General features: G+C 46.2%; 10 protein-coding genes across 10 annotated transcripts; 5 read left to right on the plus strand and 5 right to left on the minus strand.

The window, feature by feature from the left end:
- Positions 1-19: 19 nt before the first annotated feature.
- On the plus strand, positions 20-1,648 carry KL928_002245 (uncharacterized protein; the record flags this gene model as incomplete). The annotated part of the gene is made up of 1 exon (XM_043202700.1): positions 20-1,648. The coding sequence occupies one exon, from the start codon at positions 20-22 to the stop codon at positions 1,646-1,648; it is 1,629 nt and encodes a 542-aa protein (XP_043060450.1).
- Positions 1,649-1,700: 52 nt separating this feature from the next.
- Positions 1,701-2,326, plus strand: KL928_002246 (uncharacterized protein; the record flags this gene model as incomplete). The annotated part of the gene is made up of 2 exons (XM_043202701.1): positions 1,701-1,739; positions 1,838-2,326. The coding sequence occupies 2 exons, from the start codon at positions 1,701-1,703 to the stop codon at positions 2,324-2,326; spliced, it is 528 nt and encodes a 175-aa protein (XP_043060451.1).
- A 99-nt stretch (positions 2,327-2,425) lies between these two features.
- Positions 2,426-3,145, plus strand: KL928_002247 (uncharacterized protein; the record flags this gene model as incomplete). Its single annotated transcript, XM_043202702.1, has 1 exon — positions 2,426-3,145. The coding sequence occupies one exon, from the start codon at positions 2,426-2,428 to the stop codon at positions 3,143-3,145; it is 720 nt and encodes a 239-aa protein (XP_043060452.1).
- A 104-nt stretch (positions 3,146-3,249) lies between these two features.
- Positions 3,250-5,061, plus strand: KL928_002248 (uncharacterized protein; the record flags this gene model as incomplete). Its single annotated transcript, XM_043202703.1, has 1 exon — positions 3,250-5,061. The coding sequence occupies one exon, from the start codon at positions 3,250-3,252 to the stop codon at positions 5,059-5,061; it is 1,812 nt and encodes a 603-aa protein (XP_043060453.1).
- Positions 5,062-5,094: 33 nt separating this feature from the next.
- On the minus strand, positions 5,095-7,200 carry KL928_002249 (uncharacterized protein; the record flags this gene model as incomplete). The annotated part of the gene is made up of 1 exon (XM_043202704.1): positions 5,095-7,200. One exon carries the CDS (start codon positions 7,198-7,200, stop codon positions 5,095-5,097), a length of 2,106 nt encoding a protein of 701 aa, XP_043060454.1.
- Positions 7,201-7,361: 161 nt separating this feature from the next.
- Positions 7,362-9,442, plus strand: KL928_002250 (uncharacterized protein; the record flags this gene model as incomplete). Its single annotated transcript, XM_043202706.1, has 2 exons — positions 7,362-7,706; positions 7,973-9,442. 2 exons carry the CDS (start codon positions 7,362-7,364, stop codon positions 9,440-9,442), a joined length of 1,815 nt encoding a protein of 604 aa, XP_043060455.1.
- Positions 9,443-9,752: 310 nt separating this feature from the next.
- KL928_002251 (uncharacterized protein) lies at positions 9,753-10,922 on the minus strand (the record flags this gene model as incomplete). The annotated part of the gene is made up of 1 exon (XM_043202707.1): positions 9,753-10,922. One exon carries the CDS (start codon positions 10,920-10,922, stop codon positions 9,753-9,755), a length of 1,170 nt encoding a protein of 389 aa, XP_043060456.1.
- Positions 10,923-11,291: 369 nt separating this feature from the next.
- KL928_002252 (uncharacterized protein) lies at positions 11,292-12,620 on the minus strand (the record flags this gene model as incomplete). The annotated part of the gene is made up of 1 exon (XM_043202708.1): positions 11,292-12,620. The coding sequence occupies one exon, from the start codon at positions 12,618-12,620 to the stop codon at positions 11,292-11,294; it is 1,329 nt and encodes a 442-aa protein (XP_043060457.1).
- A 214-nt stretch (positions 12,621-12,834) lies between these two features.
- Positions 12,835-14,808, minus strand: KL928_002253 (uncharacterized protein; the record flags this gene model as incomplete). Its single annotated transcript, XM_043202709.1, has 1 exon — positions 12,835-14,808. One exon carries the CDS (start codon positions 14,806-14,808, stop codon positions 12,835-12,837), a length of 1,974 nt encoding a protein of 657 aa, XP_043060458.1.
- A 656-nt stretch (positions 14,809-15,464) lies between these two features.
- On the minus strand, positions 15,465-16,343 carry KL928_002254 (uncharacterized protein; the record flags this gene model as incomplete). Its single annotated transcript, XM_043202710.1, has 1 exon — positions 15,465-16,343. The coding sequence occupies one exon, from the start codon at positions 16,341-16,343 to the stop codon at positions 15,465-15,467; it is 879 nt and encodes a 292-aa protein (XP_043060459.1).
- Between the last annotated feature and the right edge of the window lie 41 nt (positions 16,344-16,384).

Raw genomic sequence — 16,384 nt, forward strand, 5'->3', positions numbered from 1 at the left:
TCATCTTTCAGTTTTAGCTATGGGCCCTAGAAAACAGGCCACAAGGCGGTCCACGAGATCACAAATAAAGAAAGCTGAGCCTCTCGTTGAGGAAGAGGATCCAGTTTCTCCAGCGCCTACTACTTCTGATGGCCTGCTACAATCAATCGGTATAGCTCAATATGTTTTCGAGCTTGTTGATAGACAGGCCTCGATAGCAGACTGGATTCAGTGGTTTGTACTTCTCTTTGTGGCAAACGTGATATATGTCTTGTTCAACGACAAGTCGAAAGGCGATTCTTTCAATGTGCAGTATTTGTACGACTCTATCTTCACATTGTTGTGTGTTGTCTGTCAAGTGGCCGTCGTCTTCCACCACCTCTGGAAGAAATATAAAGTCACAGGCCAAAATGCTCCGCAGCTGCCGGAACTGGAACTCATCTATGCCGTCTTTATTCCACTTGCCATTTCTCTCATGCGAAGCCCAAGAAATCTGGTTCTTGTTGCAGGCTCTGTCGCGATGGTGTCTGATTTGCAGGAGCTGGTGAAAATTGGAGTCGCTGTGCTCCTGGAAATTCAGCTGCTTACATCACACGAAAATAGCGACTCTTTGCCGTTTGTCCTTGTCCTCGCTGGGCCGGTGTGGCACGTAACTGTTACGTCCCTGTTGGAGTACGTGGCTCCTACGTCGTTCTCCAAAAGCGAAAGAAACATTCTGGGAACTCTCGCCGTCGCTTTGATCATGTTCATCAACGCGCAATCCCCTGTGCACCTTCAGATCCTCCAAAAACTCATGGTTTCATTTTCCGCGGCCACCGCAGTCTGCTACGCAATTTACCTGGTGTACGAAAACACCGACCGCAACTGGGCTGTTCTTGCGATCTTGCAGGCGGCATTCTATGGCATAGGAGTGCATCTCTCAATATACTTTCTGACACCGGTGCTCAAGGAGAATCCTCTTTTGTGGGTGCAAAAATACGTTCAGGAAACAGAGTCTAAATGGTTCATCTTCCAGCTCTGGCTCTGTGGACTTTTCATTGTCCTGCCTTCTCTGTTCATTATTGCGCCGGTGTTTCCATTGGACGTGCGCAGAAAAGTGTGGCATTTCGTCTTGTTTGCAGCTTTGTCATACCCGCTGCTCGTTGATCCGCAGATGGCTTCTCTGGCATTGATCGGACTATTTGGCCTGTTGTTGCTGGTGGAATTGCAAAGAGTGTTGCGGATTCCTCCATTCGGCAGCTTTTTCCAGCAGAAGTTTACTGATTTCCTGGATGAAAAGGACTTAAAGGGCAAAGTCGTGTCGTCATACCTCTTCCTGGTGCTGGGCGTTGCGCTGCCGATCTGGTTCGACCCCGAGGCTCCGGAAGCCATTGCAGGTCTGGTCACTGTTGGACTTGGTGACTCGTTCGCGTCGCTTCTGGGAAAACGGATAGGAGCCAATTGCTGGCCAGGGACCAAGAAAACGGTTGAAGGATCTGTTGCGTTCGTAGCAGCTACCGCAGGAGGCCTGGTTCTGTTCAAGCTGTTAGGCCAAAACGATTTCTCCTTTAACAACATTATATGCTCAGCAATGCTTTCGGCGATGGTGGAAGGGTGCACCACAATGAACGACAACCTGCTGGTGCCAATGTTCACCTATCTGTGTTTGACTGTTTTCAAATACTTTTAGCCGTGCCTCCACCGCCACTTCAAAAATTAATAGATTTATATAGTAAACTGGCATGGACTTGGAGTCCGTGGAAAGTGTCGAGTTTACAAAGGTAAGACCTAGCTTTTGAATTGCTAATTATAGATCGCTCAATTACCCCCACCATGTTTTGACCTGCCGGATCTCGCGGAATACCCCCAGATCAAACAGATAAACACAGAGCTGGAGGGAGAACGATATATTCAGCTGAACGTGCAAAACACTCCAGAGTGGATACACTATGTTTGCGAGCTTGTGAAGAAGAGCGATGCACTGGGTATTGTCACTATTTTGGACTGCGCGTACCAGTTCGGTTCTCCTAATATAGTGAACTCTGGTCTTCATCAGATCAAGAAAAAGCTTCAAAAAAATCATTCAGATACGGAAATACGCGACCTGCTGGAGCGGGTAGTTGTTTTTGACGATTTCGAGAACCTTGGGGACGTGAATAAGCTGCTGAACACCATTCTGGAGGTGATACCGACGCAATTCCAGGATCGACCTCTAAATTGCATTCTTATCTCAAACACGTCGATTTTCTATTGGAATCTCCGCGATATGGAGAATTTCGACGATCTTGCCGAGCTCCATCGCATATGCAGGCAATTGTCATCGAGACTCGGGTGCTACGTGGTGTCGAGCAGAAGTCTTTTTGAATAACCTATGCCTCTGACATCCACCCGTACACCACCATTCTAGGTGATGAATAAAAAAATTTTTAGAAGCGACAGACAGATCAAGACAAATCATCTGGACAGAATGGCCACCGAAGACCTCAAACCAAAGATTCTTTCGCAGGTCGAGTTCTACTTCTCGGACTCCAACCTTCTGAACGATAAGTTCCTTTTCACTACTCAGCAAGCCAACGACGGTTGGGTCCCAATTAGCGTCATTTCGCAGTTCGAGCGTATGAAGAAGTACAGACCGATCGAGACCATTGTCGAGGCCCTAAGACAGTCCGAGAGCCTTTTGGAGGTGTCTGAGAACGGCGAGATGGTGAGAAGAAAGACTCCACTGCCAGCAAACCAGAACGAGGTCCAGGTTGCAATCAACAAGAGGAGCGTTTTTGTCGAGCACTTACCGGAGGATGCCACTTTGGACGAGCTCATTGAGTTTTTCGGAAAGTTTGCCCCTGTGAACCAGGTCAGAATGAAGAAAAGGGACAAGAAGTTTGTTGGATCTGTTTTCGTCGAGTTCAAGAAGGAGGAGGACGCTCAAAAATTTGTGTCTGCGGAGGAGAAGCCAAAGTACAACGACAAGGAGCTTAATGTGATCAGCAAGGTCAGCTACGACGAATATAAGGCCCAGAAGTTTGGCGAGAGAAGAGGCGGCCGTGGCAGAAAGGAAAAATACAGAAAAGACGACCAGAAGGACCGTAAGAGAGAAGAGTCTCCAAAGAGAGAGGAGAAGGGCGAAAAGGAAGACAGAAACGACACGAAGGAGGAAAAAAAGCCAAAGGACGACAAGAAGGAAGAGTAATGTATACTATGTATCTAGACTGAATGTGCTTACATAATGCAAAACGGTGACATTTTTCAACTTATTTTTCTGAGACGCGACGCGATATAAAAAGCTACCGAGATATGGCGTCCCAAAGCGTGCTGCTTCAGTTCAATTTGAAGCCTGAGGATTCCGAGGTGGGCTCCAGATGCGAGGAGCTCATGGCCATATTTGGTCTTAGCGCAGAGGACCTGTTTGTCCAATGGGAGACTTACGTGATGAACGCGAGCGCAGCAGATGATCCGCTGCAGTTGAATATTGAGAATCTGGGGAGGCTTCAGGAGCATCTCCAGAAAAAGCTTGTGAAAAGCCAGCAGAAGACGCCACTCTCTGCAGTCAAGCGTCCCATGATGAGAACGCCGAACATCAACCTAATACCCTCGACCCCGTCCGCGAAAAAGCGCAGAAGAGATACTCCACGGAGTACCGATGCCAGTTTTGCGGGCGTAGGGTCGTCGCCACTGAGGTCCTCTCCTACGAGATCTGCCGTCTCGGGTGAAATCATCGAGACGTTGAACGGCCACTTGAACGTTCTTCCTGGTAGCGGGATCAGGCCCAAGCTGTTGGCCAACTTCAATCCTCAAAAATACAAGTTTCGCACCATGAATCAGAAACTGCTGGAAGTGGCGGACTACTTGGACGAGCAAATCGACAGCATGGCCAAAGTTGTGCTCGAGCACTACAAATTCGACAGCGAGGAGTTTGGCAACCCGAATATCCAGTCGCAGAACGAGATCCTCACTGTGGGGCGGATCGTGCCAGACTCGCCATCGACAGCGTCCGACGCCGACCTGAATGCCAATTCTCTGTTCCTGGAAACGTCGCGACTCGGCGGAATAGGCCAGAGAATCAAGCTGGACCTGTCCTCGCTGCACAACTACTCGTTCTTCCCTGGCCAGATCGTTTGCTTCCGCGGCCAAAATCTCACAGGAGAGTTCTTCAAAGTCACCGAAATGTACCAAATACCATTTCTCGAATCACCTGTCTCGTCCGCCGAGGAGTTGCAGTCGTATGAGTACGGAGCAGGGAATATGAAGGTGGTCTTTACTGCGGGACCGTACACACCGCAGAGAGAGCTGAATTACAGCTTTCTGGCGGACTTCGTGGAGAAAATGAATAACGAGGTGCGTCCCGACACAGTGGTGATGTTTGGGCCCTTTGTGGACGTGAATCACGCACAAGTAGCAGACGGAACGCTGCACTTCGACGGACTCGAAAAACAACCGGCGACGCTAGACGACGTATTTCGTGCTGTGGTGGCTCCGATCCTGCGAAAACTCGAATGCCTGGTGATCTTGGTGCCTTCCACGAAAGATGCAACCACCAAGCACGCCGCGTATCCGCAGGACTCGTTTGACAGAAAACACCTGGGCATGCCGAAAAACGTCAAATGTTTCCCGAACCCAGCCACGTTTCAGCTCAATGAATTCCTCATCGGCTGCTCCAACAACGACATTTTCAAAGACCTCAAGGACGTGGCCGCAGGCGACCCCTTGAAAGATTCGCGCTTCGACAGAATATCTAGTCACGTGATCGAGCAGCGGCGGTACTACCCGGTGTTTCCTGGTGGATTGAAGCAGAAACGGAGTCTCAAGGAGGACGAGCAGTCTCTGCACATCAGCGGCGCGGACCTGCATGTTAGCTATATGGGACTAGCTGAGTTCAATACGTCTTTGCCGGATATTCTGGTGATTCCCTCAGAGCTCAAGGCGTTCAGCAAGATTGTGCAGAATGTGCTAGTGGTCAACCCTGGCACTTTCATGCGCCAGAATTCAGCAGGCTCGTACTGCGAGGTGAATGTCAAAGCACCGAAACTTGATGAGCTCGAAAAAGCGGGCGATTTATACCTGCACACCGTGTGGAAAAGAGCACGGGTCGATGTTAGACGAACATAAAGTTAACGAGGGTACACATGTATAATTTCCGGACTATTTAGTCTTTTTATCCTCCACTATGACTCTCCTTGGTAGAACGGAGGCAAACTTAAGCAGCTCGTCGACGTTGTTAATATAAGTCGAAGGTTTTTCTTCTTCCTCTCTTTCTAGTAGTATGGCCAGTGCCTCTTCTTTTTTGGCAGTTTCTGGCGACGCTTCGACATAATACTCGTTGATGATCATCTCGCCAAAGAGCGAAACGAAGTGCACGAGAATTCCTCCAGTGACAATAAATGGGAGAATCAAGTACCAGCTGTTTTTCACTGACGTGCGAGACGTCGATGCAACAATGTCTCCTCCATTATACATCAAAGATATAGAAGTTGAGGTGAGGGTGCCAATGGTCAGTAGAACCTTGATGAAGACAGTCCATGGGAAAGCGTTTTCAGCGCGCTCTGGAAGAGGGGCCCTGGTGAGGTTGAGAAGCTTGAAGTAATCTGCCTTGTCCTGAAATAGCTCTATAACCAAGGATATGACTGGGCCGAGCGACGAGACTGGTCCAAAAAGCATAAGAAATCCGAATTGGATCACAAGCTGTCTGAACTCGTCGTCTGCTGAGAACTCTGGTAGCTCGATCATCTTGCGAATGCTGTCGAGGTACTCCTTCTCCTCAGGAGGATCGGTGAGCTTGACCGGTAGCAGCTTGGCACCACCCATGAGCGATTTCACAGCTGGCAGTGCAAAGACCCTGGTTAGCACTTGAGGAAGCACGAACTCCAGCAGCAATCCCACAATCTGGTTAGTCAGAATGAAATATGTGTACTGTGTATTGAGTCTCAGCTTGTTGATTTCGTAATCAGATTGTAGCAGAGCGATCTTCGGAATGTATGATTTAGAGCTGGACACCTTCTCAGCGTAAGATCCAATGTGAGGCAGATATTCGTTGAGCTTGTATCCGAATGGAAGGTAAATAAATGACGTGATGAATAGAGCCATGTAACTGGCTAGAAAGTTGAACACGAACATCTTGATCAAAAACGATTTCCTCTTGGTGCTCCTGCTGGCATTGTCCTCAAACGAGAGGTAACCATTGACCACCACTGTGTAGACAGCAGTGCATACAGGGACTATGGAGCAAATCAAGATGGTAGGGACCAACGAGAGGTAGCTTTTGAGCGGGCCTTGGTAAATCTCTGTCAAGAGAATTTCTATGACAAAACAGCCCAGTTGGTAAAACACCAAAGTCAAGCCGGCGCCGACAGCTATTGGAGTGAACATAAGCTTGCGCAGAAGCACCTGGTGTGGCAGAATTTTTGAGCCAGATGTCCTGAACTCCAACTTCGACACGTTGGTCAGGTTCCACTTTATAGAGAGCTGTTTCTCCTTGAAGTACCAGCTCAGGTAAAACCCAAGACCACTCAGCAGGTTGAGAACAGTAAATGCCTTGGAATACCTGCCGTACACACGGTTGCAAACCACTCCAATTAAGGATAGAAACGCGAGCCAGTAGATGTACAAGTTGCTCAGCTGGAAATAGAAAGCAGTTGGAGAGCCGAAGTTTTGAAGCAGAAAATCGGACTGCTTTGAGGAGAATGGCTCGCTGAAGAATTTCAGCAAGTTGCTCTTTAAGCTCCGAGCTTCTTTCTGTATAGCCTCGTGGTTGGCAACAGGAACACAGGTCTCGACGAACTTCCAGTTGCCTGCTCCAGGAGTGATTTCTGCGTTACCTTCGGTTTTCCCTCCTGTCAGCTTAGTGTACACCAGTCTGATTCTATCTGCTGTGGAAATGTCTGAAGATGCCACAACTCCGTAGAAGCCTTCAATGTCTTTGGTTTTCTTTGCTAGCTTCTCAAATAGATCGTCCTTTAGCTTTATGAAAACAAGCAGATGGTTGGAATCGGAGTGGGGCCTAATGCTTATCTGGAATCCATTGAGATCCAGTGTCTTGATCAGCCTTTGAAGATTGGTATCGGACTCGGTTTGAGGCTCCAGAGTCTTCGGATCAGCCAGGTACAGAACCTTCAGCACAAAGTCCGGTTTTAAGTGCTGCAAGCTACCAATTGGCGCTCCTTGCTGATCCGAAGATGGTCCCGGCGATCCATTCTTGACTTTTGGAGATTCTCCTGTTGCTGTGGAATCCGAGTTTTTTTCTTGGGTCATGGTATAGAATGAAACGGGTACAACTGAATTTTTAGTTTTTTGTTGCTACATGCTGTATTTACAGAATTTAAAAATCGTCCCGGCCGATCGACGTCTGACCAGATGTGGGGTAGTTGGACCATTTTCAATCCTTAATATTTCTCCCCAAATCTTTATTCTTCATGTCCAAGACTCCTGTGCCGTTTTCGCCTGAAAATATAAAGACCGTTGCCTCATTGTATAGACGGTCCTTAAGAACCGCTGCTGACTGGATCAACAGACGTGATTTCTACCGTGCAAAGGCAGCAGAGATCAGGCTCCGCTTCGAGCAGAACCGCAACATCTCGGACCCACAAGAGCTAAAGGTAAGTCACTCTAGAGTGTCAATTCTAACGTTACAGGCTATTATTGACAAAACTGAGTTGATGCTCAACAAATTCAAGCACCCAGACCCAATCATCCCCCCTCAAAGACCAGGAGGTATCATGTACGACAGAAATGCCCCTCCAAGATACTCTTCAGGTCCTGTGCCATACAGCAACGACCTCTAACATGCATGTATGATGCTCATTCTTATTTATTATTCTACCATCTATTTATTGATCCAAGATCGAAATATTAATTTCCTTCAATATAGCTAAGGTAGTCCCGCGTATATTTTTTTTATCCCCTTTTTTCCCATCATAATTAATGTCTTCCATAGTAGACCAATGGCTGACATGGTTAACACCAGCGCGTTACAGTAAGTAGGCCGTGTCATTGACTAACATCAGATAACCCATCTTTAACAGAGCCAGTGGACTTGCAAACAACAAAATGCTACCTTTCAGAGGGCGGCCATTTTTCGAACGAATATTATGAACATATCTGCGACCAGAGACTACATCAGCTTCAGGCTCATATATACTACTTCAAATTTGCTTTAGTCACCAGTATTGTGGGAATGTTGGCTGTCATCTTACACTACAACCTGAAACAACATCACAAGGATAATTCCCGTCAAGATCCCCAACATCTGCGTCCACAAACACTTCGACAAGCAATGGTCAACATGCTTCTAAATGTAAGAATAAGTGTCACAGAGGCAATAAAGTTTGGTTACTGCGAAGAACAGGACAGATATTACAACGACGCCATAATAGATCAATACTACGAGGACGACTCGTATCAACTTCAATACTGTATGGACGAGGTTACTGGCGATTTGGTCAGATTGGAGCCAGAGACTTTATCTTCAACTACCGACCACCTATTTGATTCGCCTGATATTCTCACCAGCGCCACAGTGTCGGATGATTTAAGAGTTATTGTCGAGAAGGTAGAATCAGATAATCTTCATGCCTACATCTTCGATAGGGAAAGCATTGAAGAAAACACTGTGGCCCTTACCACCAAGTATCTACTGAAAGAGCCTGTTGACATTGACCAGTACCTTAGTGTATGTTACGGTGAGTTTGATGATCAAGAAGAAGGGGCAGATCAAGAAGAGGTCGATTATTTAGAACTGAAGCCCAATCTCGATGTCCTTACCTTAGATTACCATCTCACCGACCAGGAATGCAATAAGTTTGAGGATATCGATAATCTTAGAAAGCTCATGTCTCTGGAAGATGTGGGCGAGTCCATTCGTCCGGCTATTGTTGCACATACTCCATCTATTTGCTATCTTATTCAGACTACGCCTAATCCTCAGTTCAAACAACTAATGTTCAAATTTGTGAAAGACCTTATCACTTATGAAACCGACAATTCATTGGATCTTGACCGCTTTGCACTGCTCATAAACTGCATCTTTGGTGCCACGAGATTGGCGTCCGAGAATCGAACTTATAGCTGCGGTGTGAAAACGTTGTATGCTACGCTGGGAGCTGTGGCAATAGAAGATTTCATTGAAGGATTTGATTTTTGGTTTGATAAAGACGCCCCAAATTACGAGGTGGAGCTAGAACTGCTGAAGTTGGTTTTGCTCAAGAACCTACAAGCCCTTAGCTGCGACTCGTATTTATTTGATGCTGTCTCTGAAAAGATCAAACCGTTGCTTTCGCGGCTTCCAGAAAACTGGAAGGTTTCTGAAATGAGACTTGTTTGGGACATGATCTGCTGCCATGTGGGTAATGAAAACAGTCTTCAGGGGCAGATATTTCTGAGAAAGCCTGCGGAGAACAAGCGCAAATGCTCTGTTGCTCTTGATCCCACTCCAAGTCCTACGAAGAAGTTTAAAGGATTGAGAAGCTCAAATCGAAACGATTTTGCATACGCGTGATTACAAAAGCATAAAAACGACTATTATATTAATTATCAAATCAGATACCGTAACGTCAAATCTCGAACCATTCAAGGACAAATTTAACCAAACAATTTAAAGATACAGTGGGTGTGTGTGTGTGTGTGTGTATTTCCATCAAGGGCCATTGAACGGACTCTCTCCCCCATTCTAGTTCCCCTGTGTGTGAGTGTAATATTATAAGAATTGAACAGCATTTTCAACGCGACTGATTCTGATCAATCATCACGAGTGTGTGTGTGTGTGTGTTGGATGATCTCACATAGTCAGTGTTGTTTTCAATCGGCTATCATTTGAAAGAAGTTGTTTCATCGTCAGCGACTCTCTCGACCTTGGCAGCTCCTGATTCACTCAAACCGTCAAGATTTTGAGCTTGCTCAGCAAGCTTCTTGTTGGCCTCCTTGAAAAGACGGGCCTCTTCCTCGGCAGATAATTCGTTCTTGCCCTTCTTTTTGATGTGCCACATTGGGTTCAGCTTTCTGAGGGTCAGGTTCTTGGTTAATGGAAGGTGACCGTGTCTTTCCTCGTAATACATCAAAACCAGAGTCACCATGACGGCAATCCAGTAGATGTTGTACGACAAAACGGAACCGTAGGTGGCAGAGTTCTGCCATCCCAGCAAAGCATTGAAGACATCCCAACCGTTATCTTTCTCTGGGTTGCAGCAGTTGACGTGCCACACAGACTTTTTGATGTTGTAGGTACCTGGTCCGGAACCGTTTTCGGAGGCATCACCACCAGTCTGTTTGTTAAAGATGTAAGTCTCGAAGTCCCAAACTGCTCTGGAAAAGAGACCAGCAGAGATCAGATAAAGGATAGCAGTTGAGATGCACAAGAATAACTGCAGTGAAACCGTGGCACCTCCGTAGAAAAGGCAGACCCCGATGCCGATACCAGCAATCAGACCACAAAAAACTGGCAATGGGAAGGAAGATGCTGGGGTACCGATACCGACACCACCGACAAAAACAACGGCTTCCAAGCCTTCTCTCAAACACGTGATGAATGGGAGAAGGAACATGGAGTATTTCTTGACAAGGTAGCCAAACTTGAACCGTTCAGCTCTGGTGGCAGGTGGTGTCACTAGGGCTCTGGCGATCTTGACTCTCCACTTGGCCTGCATCTTGTTGACTCTCAACATGGCAATACCCATGAGAGAAATCAAGATGGTAGCAATAAGGGAGAAAATACCTTCCCACAAGTCTTCGGATTTGTTCCAGATATCGTTCTTGAGAGAGTAGTAAGCACCAATAAATGCACCTCCCAAGATCAAACAGATAAGAATACCAAAAAGAGCACCCAGCCAAACTTGCTTCCGGAGCCGCTTGTACACAGCAGGGCTCTTATTGCCCAAACTCTGTTTCAAGAAAGCAAGAAGAACCGCAACAACGACGACGGCCTCCAAGGTCTCTCTCAAAACAATGAAGAAGATCTGGACCGTAAAAACTTTGTTAGCCATTAATAAAAATTATCAGCTGTTTTATTTATGAACGGGGGAGAGAGTATAAACCGTTCGCAGTAAAAGCAGTACTTTTAGGAGGAGATGAAGGGCTTTTTATAGGAGGAAGGAGGTGCTAAAAATACCAAGAAAAAAGACAATGCGATAGATTTTTTAGATAAAGGTGCTGAAATTATGCGGCGTGCGGTCACCTCCCTATTATTTCGGATATTTCGCGTTCCTTATTGGGACAGAATTTTTCACTGCCAGACAATTACAATACACTCAAACACTTCCGTATCTGCACTGTTTTGTCGGCAGTACAACCTGTTGTGCATTTTCCTGTGATGCGTGTTCGTGCCCGCAACAATTTGGCTTTTGTTTCCACGTTTATTCGTCCTCGTCAAAATCAGCTTCCATATCGCAGACCGCTTTACAATTTGGGCATAAAAATTGCGGGTATGTCTTGACCACTATTGGCCTGATGCATTTGTAGTGCCACGAATGCGAACAGCTGGAGACGAAAACCGCTTGGCACGGCTTTATGGCACTCAAGCAGATGGCACATGGCGAGATTTCCTCTTCTGATGTCATGAGCGTAAGGTTCTTTAGACGTTCGTGCGCTTGCTCGTTAAATTTCTGCGTTTTCCTGCACCATGAGGAATTCAGCTCCACCGTCACTTTGACGCATCGATATATATCTTCCGACCCTCCACGGTAATCCATTCCCAGCTGCAAAATGTCGGAGTCCTTAAGGACGTACTTCCTGCTTTCCGTGTTCGCTGGAGAGAGTCTGACATGATTCAGAAACGTGCCTGAAGAAGAGCACACGTCCTTCAAGTACCAAGTACCGTTGTGATCCACAGATATCTCGGCATGCTGCCGCGACACGACTTTGCTCTTGAACACCACGGCTGCTGAGGACCCTTGTGGAGCCGTAGCGGCACTTTTGCATTTTTCTGTGTATCTTCCCACCATAATTGACATTCCGGGCTTGATTTTGCGAATCAGAGGCCCGAAATACATAAACGGCGTCGACGAGGAGTGGTCGATGAATGGCGTGAGACGGATTGCATAGTATCCATTCTCGTCGCACTTCGGTGCTTCGGTCCCTGCTCCAGAGGCTTCGAGAGGTGTTGTGATACCCTCGCTCATGGAATCCACCAAATCTTCCATATTGATATCACTATCCCCCTCAACGGCCTCGGATGTTATTGCGCTCAAATCTGCCGGTGCGTCGGTTGAAGGACTCTCTGGTGGTGTACTGTTCGTCTCGCGTAGCCTCGTTGCTGGAACAGGCGCCTCCACAACTGACCGCGATTGCGGATTCTCAACGTATGCACTCAAATTAGCCACTGTAGGACTATTCGCTAAGTTCAGGTTGTAGAGGTGGCGATCGAACCTATTGTGTTGATTGTACTGTGTCTGATCATGCTCATAGCGTACGGAGCTGGGACCAGAGCTGTCATCAGCAGACAATGAAGGCAGGGAAATAGAAGATTGACCAGCAGAGGCTGCCCGTGTCGGGTTTGGCGATTCTTCGCCGGTCGGCTGTGAGTTGGTGTTCGTGCTGTTAATCACAGAGGTGCGGACTGTGTTCATAATGCTAGAAAACACGTTTCCCACACTTGGCTTACGTCTGACTTGAGTCGAGCGAGGGTTTTCAAGACTGATGGACGATCTGCCTGAACTCGTGCCTGATATGCTGGGGAAAGCCATGACTAACAATGAAAATCACGCCTTATGATCTGATGTAGAAACTCCAGTGATTTCCGTGCAATAAATAACCAGTATCGATATTCTTAGCGTACCCAAAGACTTGTTGTCTAATTAATTCAATACATAAATTCGATTCTTCTATTTTTTTTCCTCGCAAATTACTGTATCAGGCATCGGTGTTAGGGTGTGCTTTCAATCCTACAGAAAGCATATATTAATCCATACACAGTTCCCCAATGGGTGACTTGCCTAAAACTTCGATTGTATACTTGAGGTCCTTGTGCTGTTTTGACTGGGGATCCCATTGTCTGTAGGCGTCAAACAAATTTTGCAGCAGCTCTCTGGTGGGAAAATTGCGTAATTTCAATGCCTCTTGCAAAAATCCTCGCAGGCACCAGGGCAGATGATACTGGTTGAAACAGAACTTTTTCACATTGATCGGTTTCACATTTAAGCGATGCTGAACAACCGGGTTTGACGTTTCTAGTGTATTGGCGATACCCACCCGGTAAACATTTTTGTTAGTTATTATATCGCCATGACTTCCTGCTCCCAAAGAGCCCTGTAGATAGCTGTTGATTTCAACTAACAATTCGTGATCGTCGTAGTTCAAATTTCGCACAACCATCACCAGAGTCACAAGCTGTCTCAAAAATGCAGGAGTATCGTCCTTCAAATAGACACATCTGTATATGTTCGGATGATTGAGATGAGCGCACATAGACGAATAAAGCGGGACAAATTGGTCATCAATCGAGCCAACAAAAGTCAGCTTGACGTTTTTGCGCAAAATAATCTCAATATGTCGAACGAGCTCCTTGCTTTGGGCAGTTTCGTCGTCTTGGAAGTCAAAGAGCTCCATTAGAATATTGTTTTCGAAAGGAGTGTAGGCTCTGACGGAAAGCTTCGAGTCGAGCCCTTTGTAAGGACCAAGACACACCCCTGAAATGTTTATTAGTCCTGCCTTTTCGACATTGTCAAGGTACCCTGCAGTTATCAATCGTGATATTATGTGGATTGCCACGGGCACTGTTTGTGAGTGCGAAGACACAAATAGATAATCACAGTTCAAAATCGAGTCTAGCCAGTTGTCTAGCAGCAAAAAAAGACAATTGTTGACTCTTTCAAGAATTCTTCCCGAGCCATCCATCGATATGGTTTCGATCTCAATATTGATTCCGTGATTTCTTGCCCACTCACGCAAGCATTCCGTCGTCTTTTCCGTCATTATATCAGCAGATCCTGTAGGCTGGCCGATAAGCGATTTGGTCATTTTGAAGGGAAGGAACCCATGAATAGATATCACAAGAGCCTTCTTCGTCTCATTTTTGTCCAACAATGGTTCATTGAACGTCGGATCGTGATAAAGGTGCGTTTCTGGAGGCACCAATGGAATCGGGCATATTTTCGATAGGAAAAGTCGCAATTTTGTCCTTCTTGTTAAGTCCCGGTAATTGTATGTTAGACTCGGTACCACATCGCAGAATGACTCCTCGAGCCTGTCGATTGAAGCTTCTTGATTTTCATACAGTGTTTTTGGTAGCGATTCACAATGGACAGGCGAATTTGAAGTCGATGTACCAAAGATGCTTAGCTCGCCGCCCTTTTCTCCATAATGACTTTCGTACGCCCATGATGTTGTTCGCTGTATTTGCGGGCCCAGTACAGACAATTGATCAATTGCTGCTTTCACTCGTTCATTCTCACTCGTTCGCACTGATACTTGATCTTTTGAATTCTCATTCGCGGCTGCTGACCACGGCCACCCCCACCATCCGCGGGCTTCTCTTCCTGTTACATTACTAGCAGCATTATTTTGTGGCTGTGTCTCGGCATGATGTTTAAAAGGCCCTATCCAGCTAGACCAAGACGACTGTTGCTCTTGGCCCCACAATCCCCATCTGTTGAGAAACCCGTCCTGCTCATGACCAAGATCTTCTTCGGATGTTGTTGACTGTTCTTTTATTTGACTGCGGTACTGCTCGAGCGTCAGGTCTTGTTCCTCAGTGGTCCGAGCAATGTCACCATCTTGTTCTGGTGTCTCTACGATATCTGTATGTGGGCTCTTTTGTTGCTTGTTATCATCTTGTGGATTCTTTTTAAAACGACTTTTCAGCAACGATGATATCGAATTCGTCGATTGTGACCTCTCCACTAATGATTTCTGGGGGGATTCAGGCTTTCCCATAATTTGTGGGACAAGATAAATTGTGTACTAATTGATTCTATATATTTTAACTTTGTGTCTCATGTCCTGGAAAAATGATTTACTGGCAAAACTGGCAGAGCGAGATAAGTCAATGGAGACTCAGAAGGACGTGTTCTTGTCGTGTAAGTATAGAGATTTATTTACTTACATCTAGTTCAATTTCTAAGTACCAGGATTGCGTCTCTGGAACGACAATTAGATACGGTACAGCGTGATGATGGCAAAAAAACGGTGTTAGACCTTCTGGGAGAAGTTGACCAACTGAAACAGAAACTAGGCTTGACAGAAGACAGTCTGAAGCACGAAATGACGAAAAACAAAGAGCTTGTCAAGGAGTTGAATACCATCAAAAATAATTTCAATATATTGACAGATGGATACAAGAAACTACAGGAGCGCCATCTGCGGTTACAGGAAGAGAGCAAAATCAAGTTCCAAAATCTAGAGTCATTAAATGATGATATATTGTCGTTGAACATTGAAAATAACTTGCTGAATGACAGGATGGCTAAACTGAAGCAAGAGAACGAGTCTCTGATCGAACGTTGGATGAAACGGGTCAAGCAGGAGGCAGAGGTGCTGAATGATGCGAACGAGGCGCTTTCTCGTAGCGACAAATCCTTGAATTCCGAAAGTTAGAAGAAACTTCCGTACTCATCCACCTCAGTGTTGAGAATGCTTTCAAGGGCCTCTACCACAGGCTGGCCAATTTGCTTCACCGTTTCGAGCGCTTTGGTGAGGAGTTTGCAATTAAATGCCTTCCCATCCGCTGTGGACAGTGCCACTGATTGAATTGGAGCAACAATATTCCCTTGGCAGTACCCTATGCATAGACCGCTTTCTAGTACTTCTTCCTCGTCCAAAGAAGGATCAACTAAAACGTTCGATCCAACCAACCCAACCACAAATATCAGCATTGGCTGAAATTTCGATTCTGCAGGTATCAGATCTGTGGCAAGCTCCCAGTCGTCTGCGAAAGAAGGCTCTTCCTCGATCTCGCGATCGTTGGTGGTCGATGTGAGTAACGGCAGTTTGGCAGATTTCAAGGCCAGGTAAGTACCCATAGATATGAGAGAGAGAAGCGAGTATAGCGTGTAAGACGAGTTCTTAAAGTCTCCTGGAACAGAAAGAACAAGGATGTCCACATACAATTGGAAGTAATATTTATCTGTCAGTCGAAGCACCTCAAAGTCAAAATTGTTCACCAGCGCACGCTGTATCATTGCTGATAAACTCAGACATAAAGTCGAGTTGTCACGTTGACCCTCCACATCAACGTCCACGTTTATTAGATCAGATAGTTCTTTTGTTCTAATCACTTTTGCTTTGACACTGGTGATGCACTCTATTCCGTCCGGGTTGTACACTCTAGAGGAGCCATTACAGTTTGGCACAAACGAGCACACAGCTTTCAAGGGCCGAAACTCGTTATTTTTCCTCGAGTCTGTTCTGGTTGAGTTTTCTCCAGCCAGAGAATCGTAGATGTACGATTTTTCAGCGGTCGAGAGAACCATGTCTAGATGCACAAAAATAAAATATTTTTTAGGTTTTGACT

This window comes from Ogataea angusta, assembly GCF_019207475.1.
Source record: "Ogataea angusta isolate 61-244 chromosome Unknown 61-244_NODE_4_length_877678_cov_91.023368, whole genome shotgun sequence".
In the NCBI taxonomy this organism is placed as follows: Eukaryota; Fungi; Ascomycota; class Pichiomycetes; order Pichiales; family Pichiaceae; genus Ogataea; species Ogataea angusta.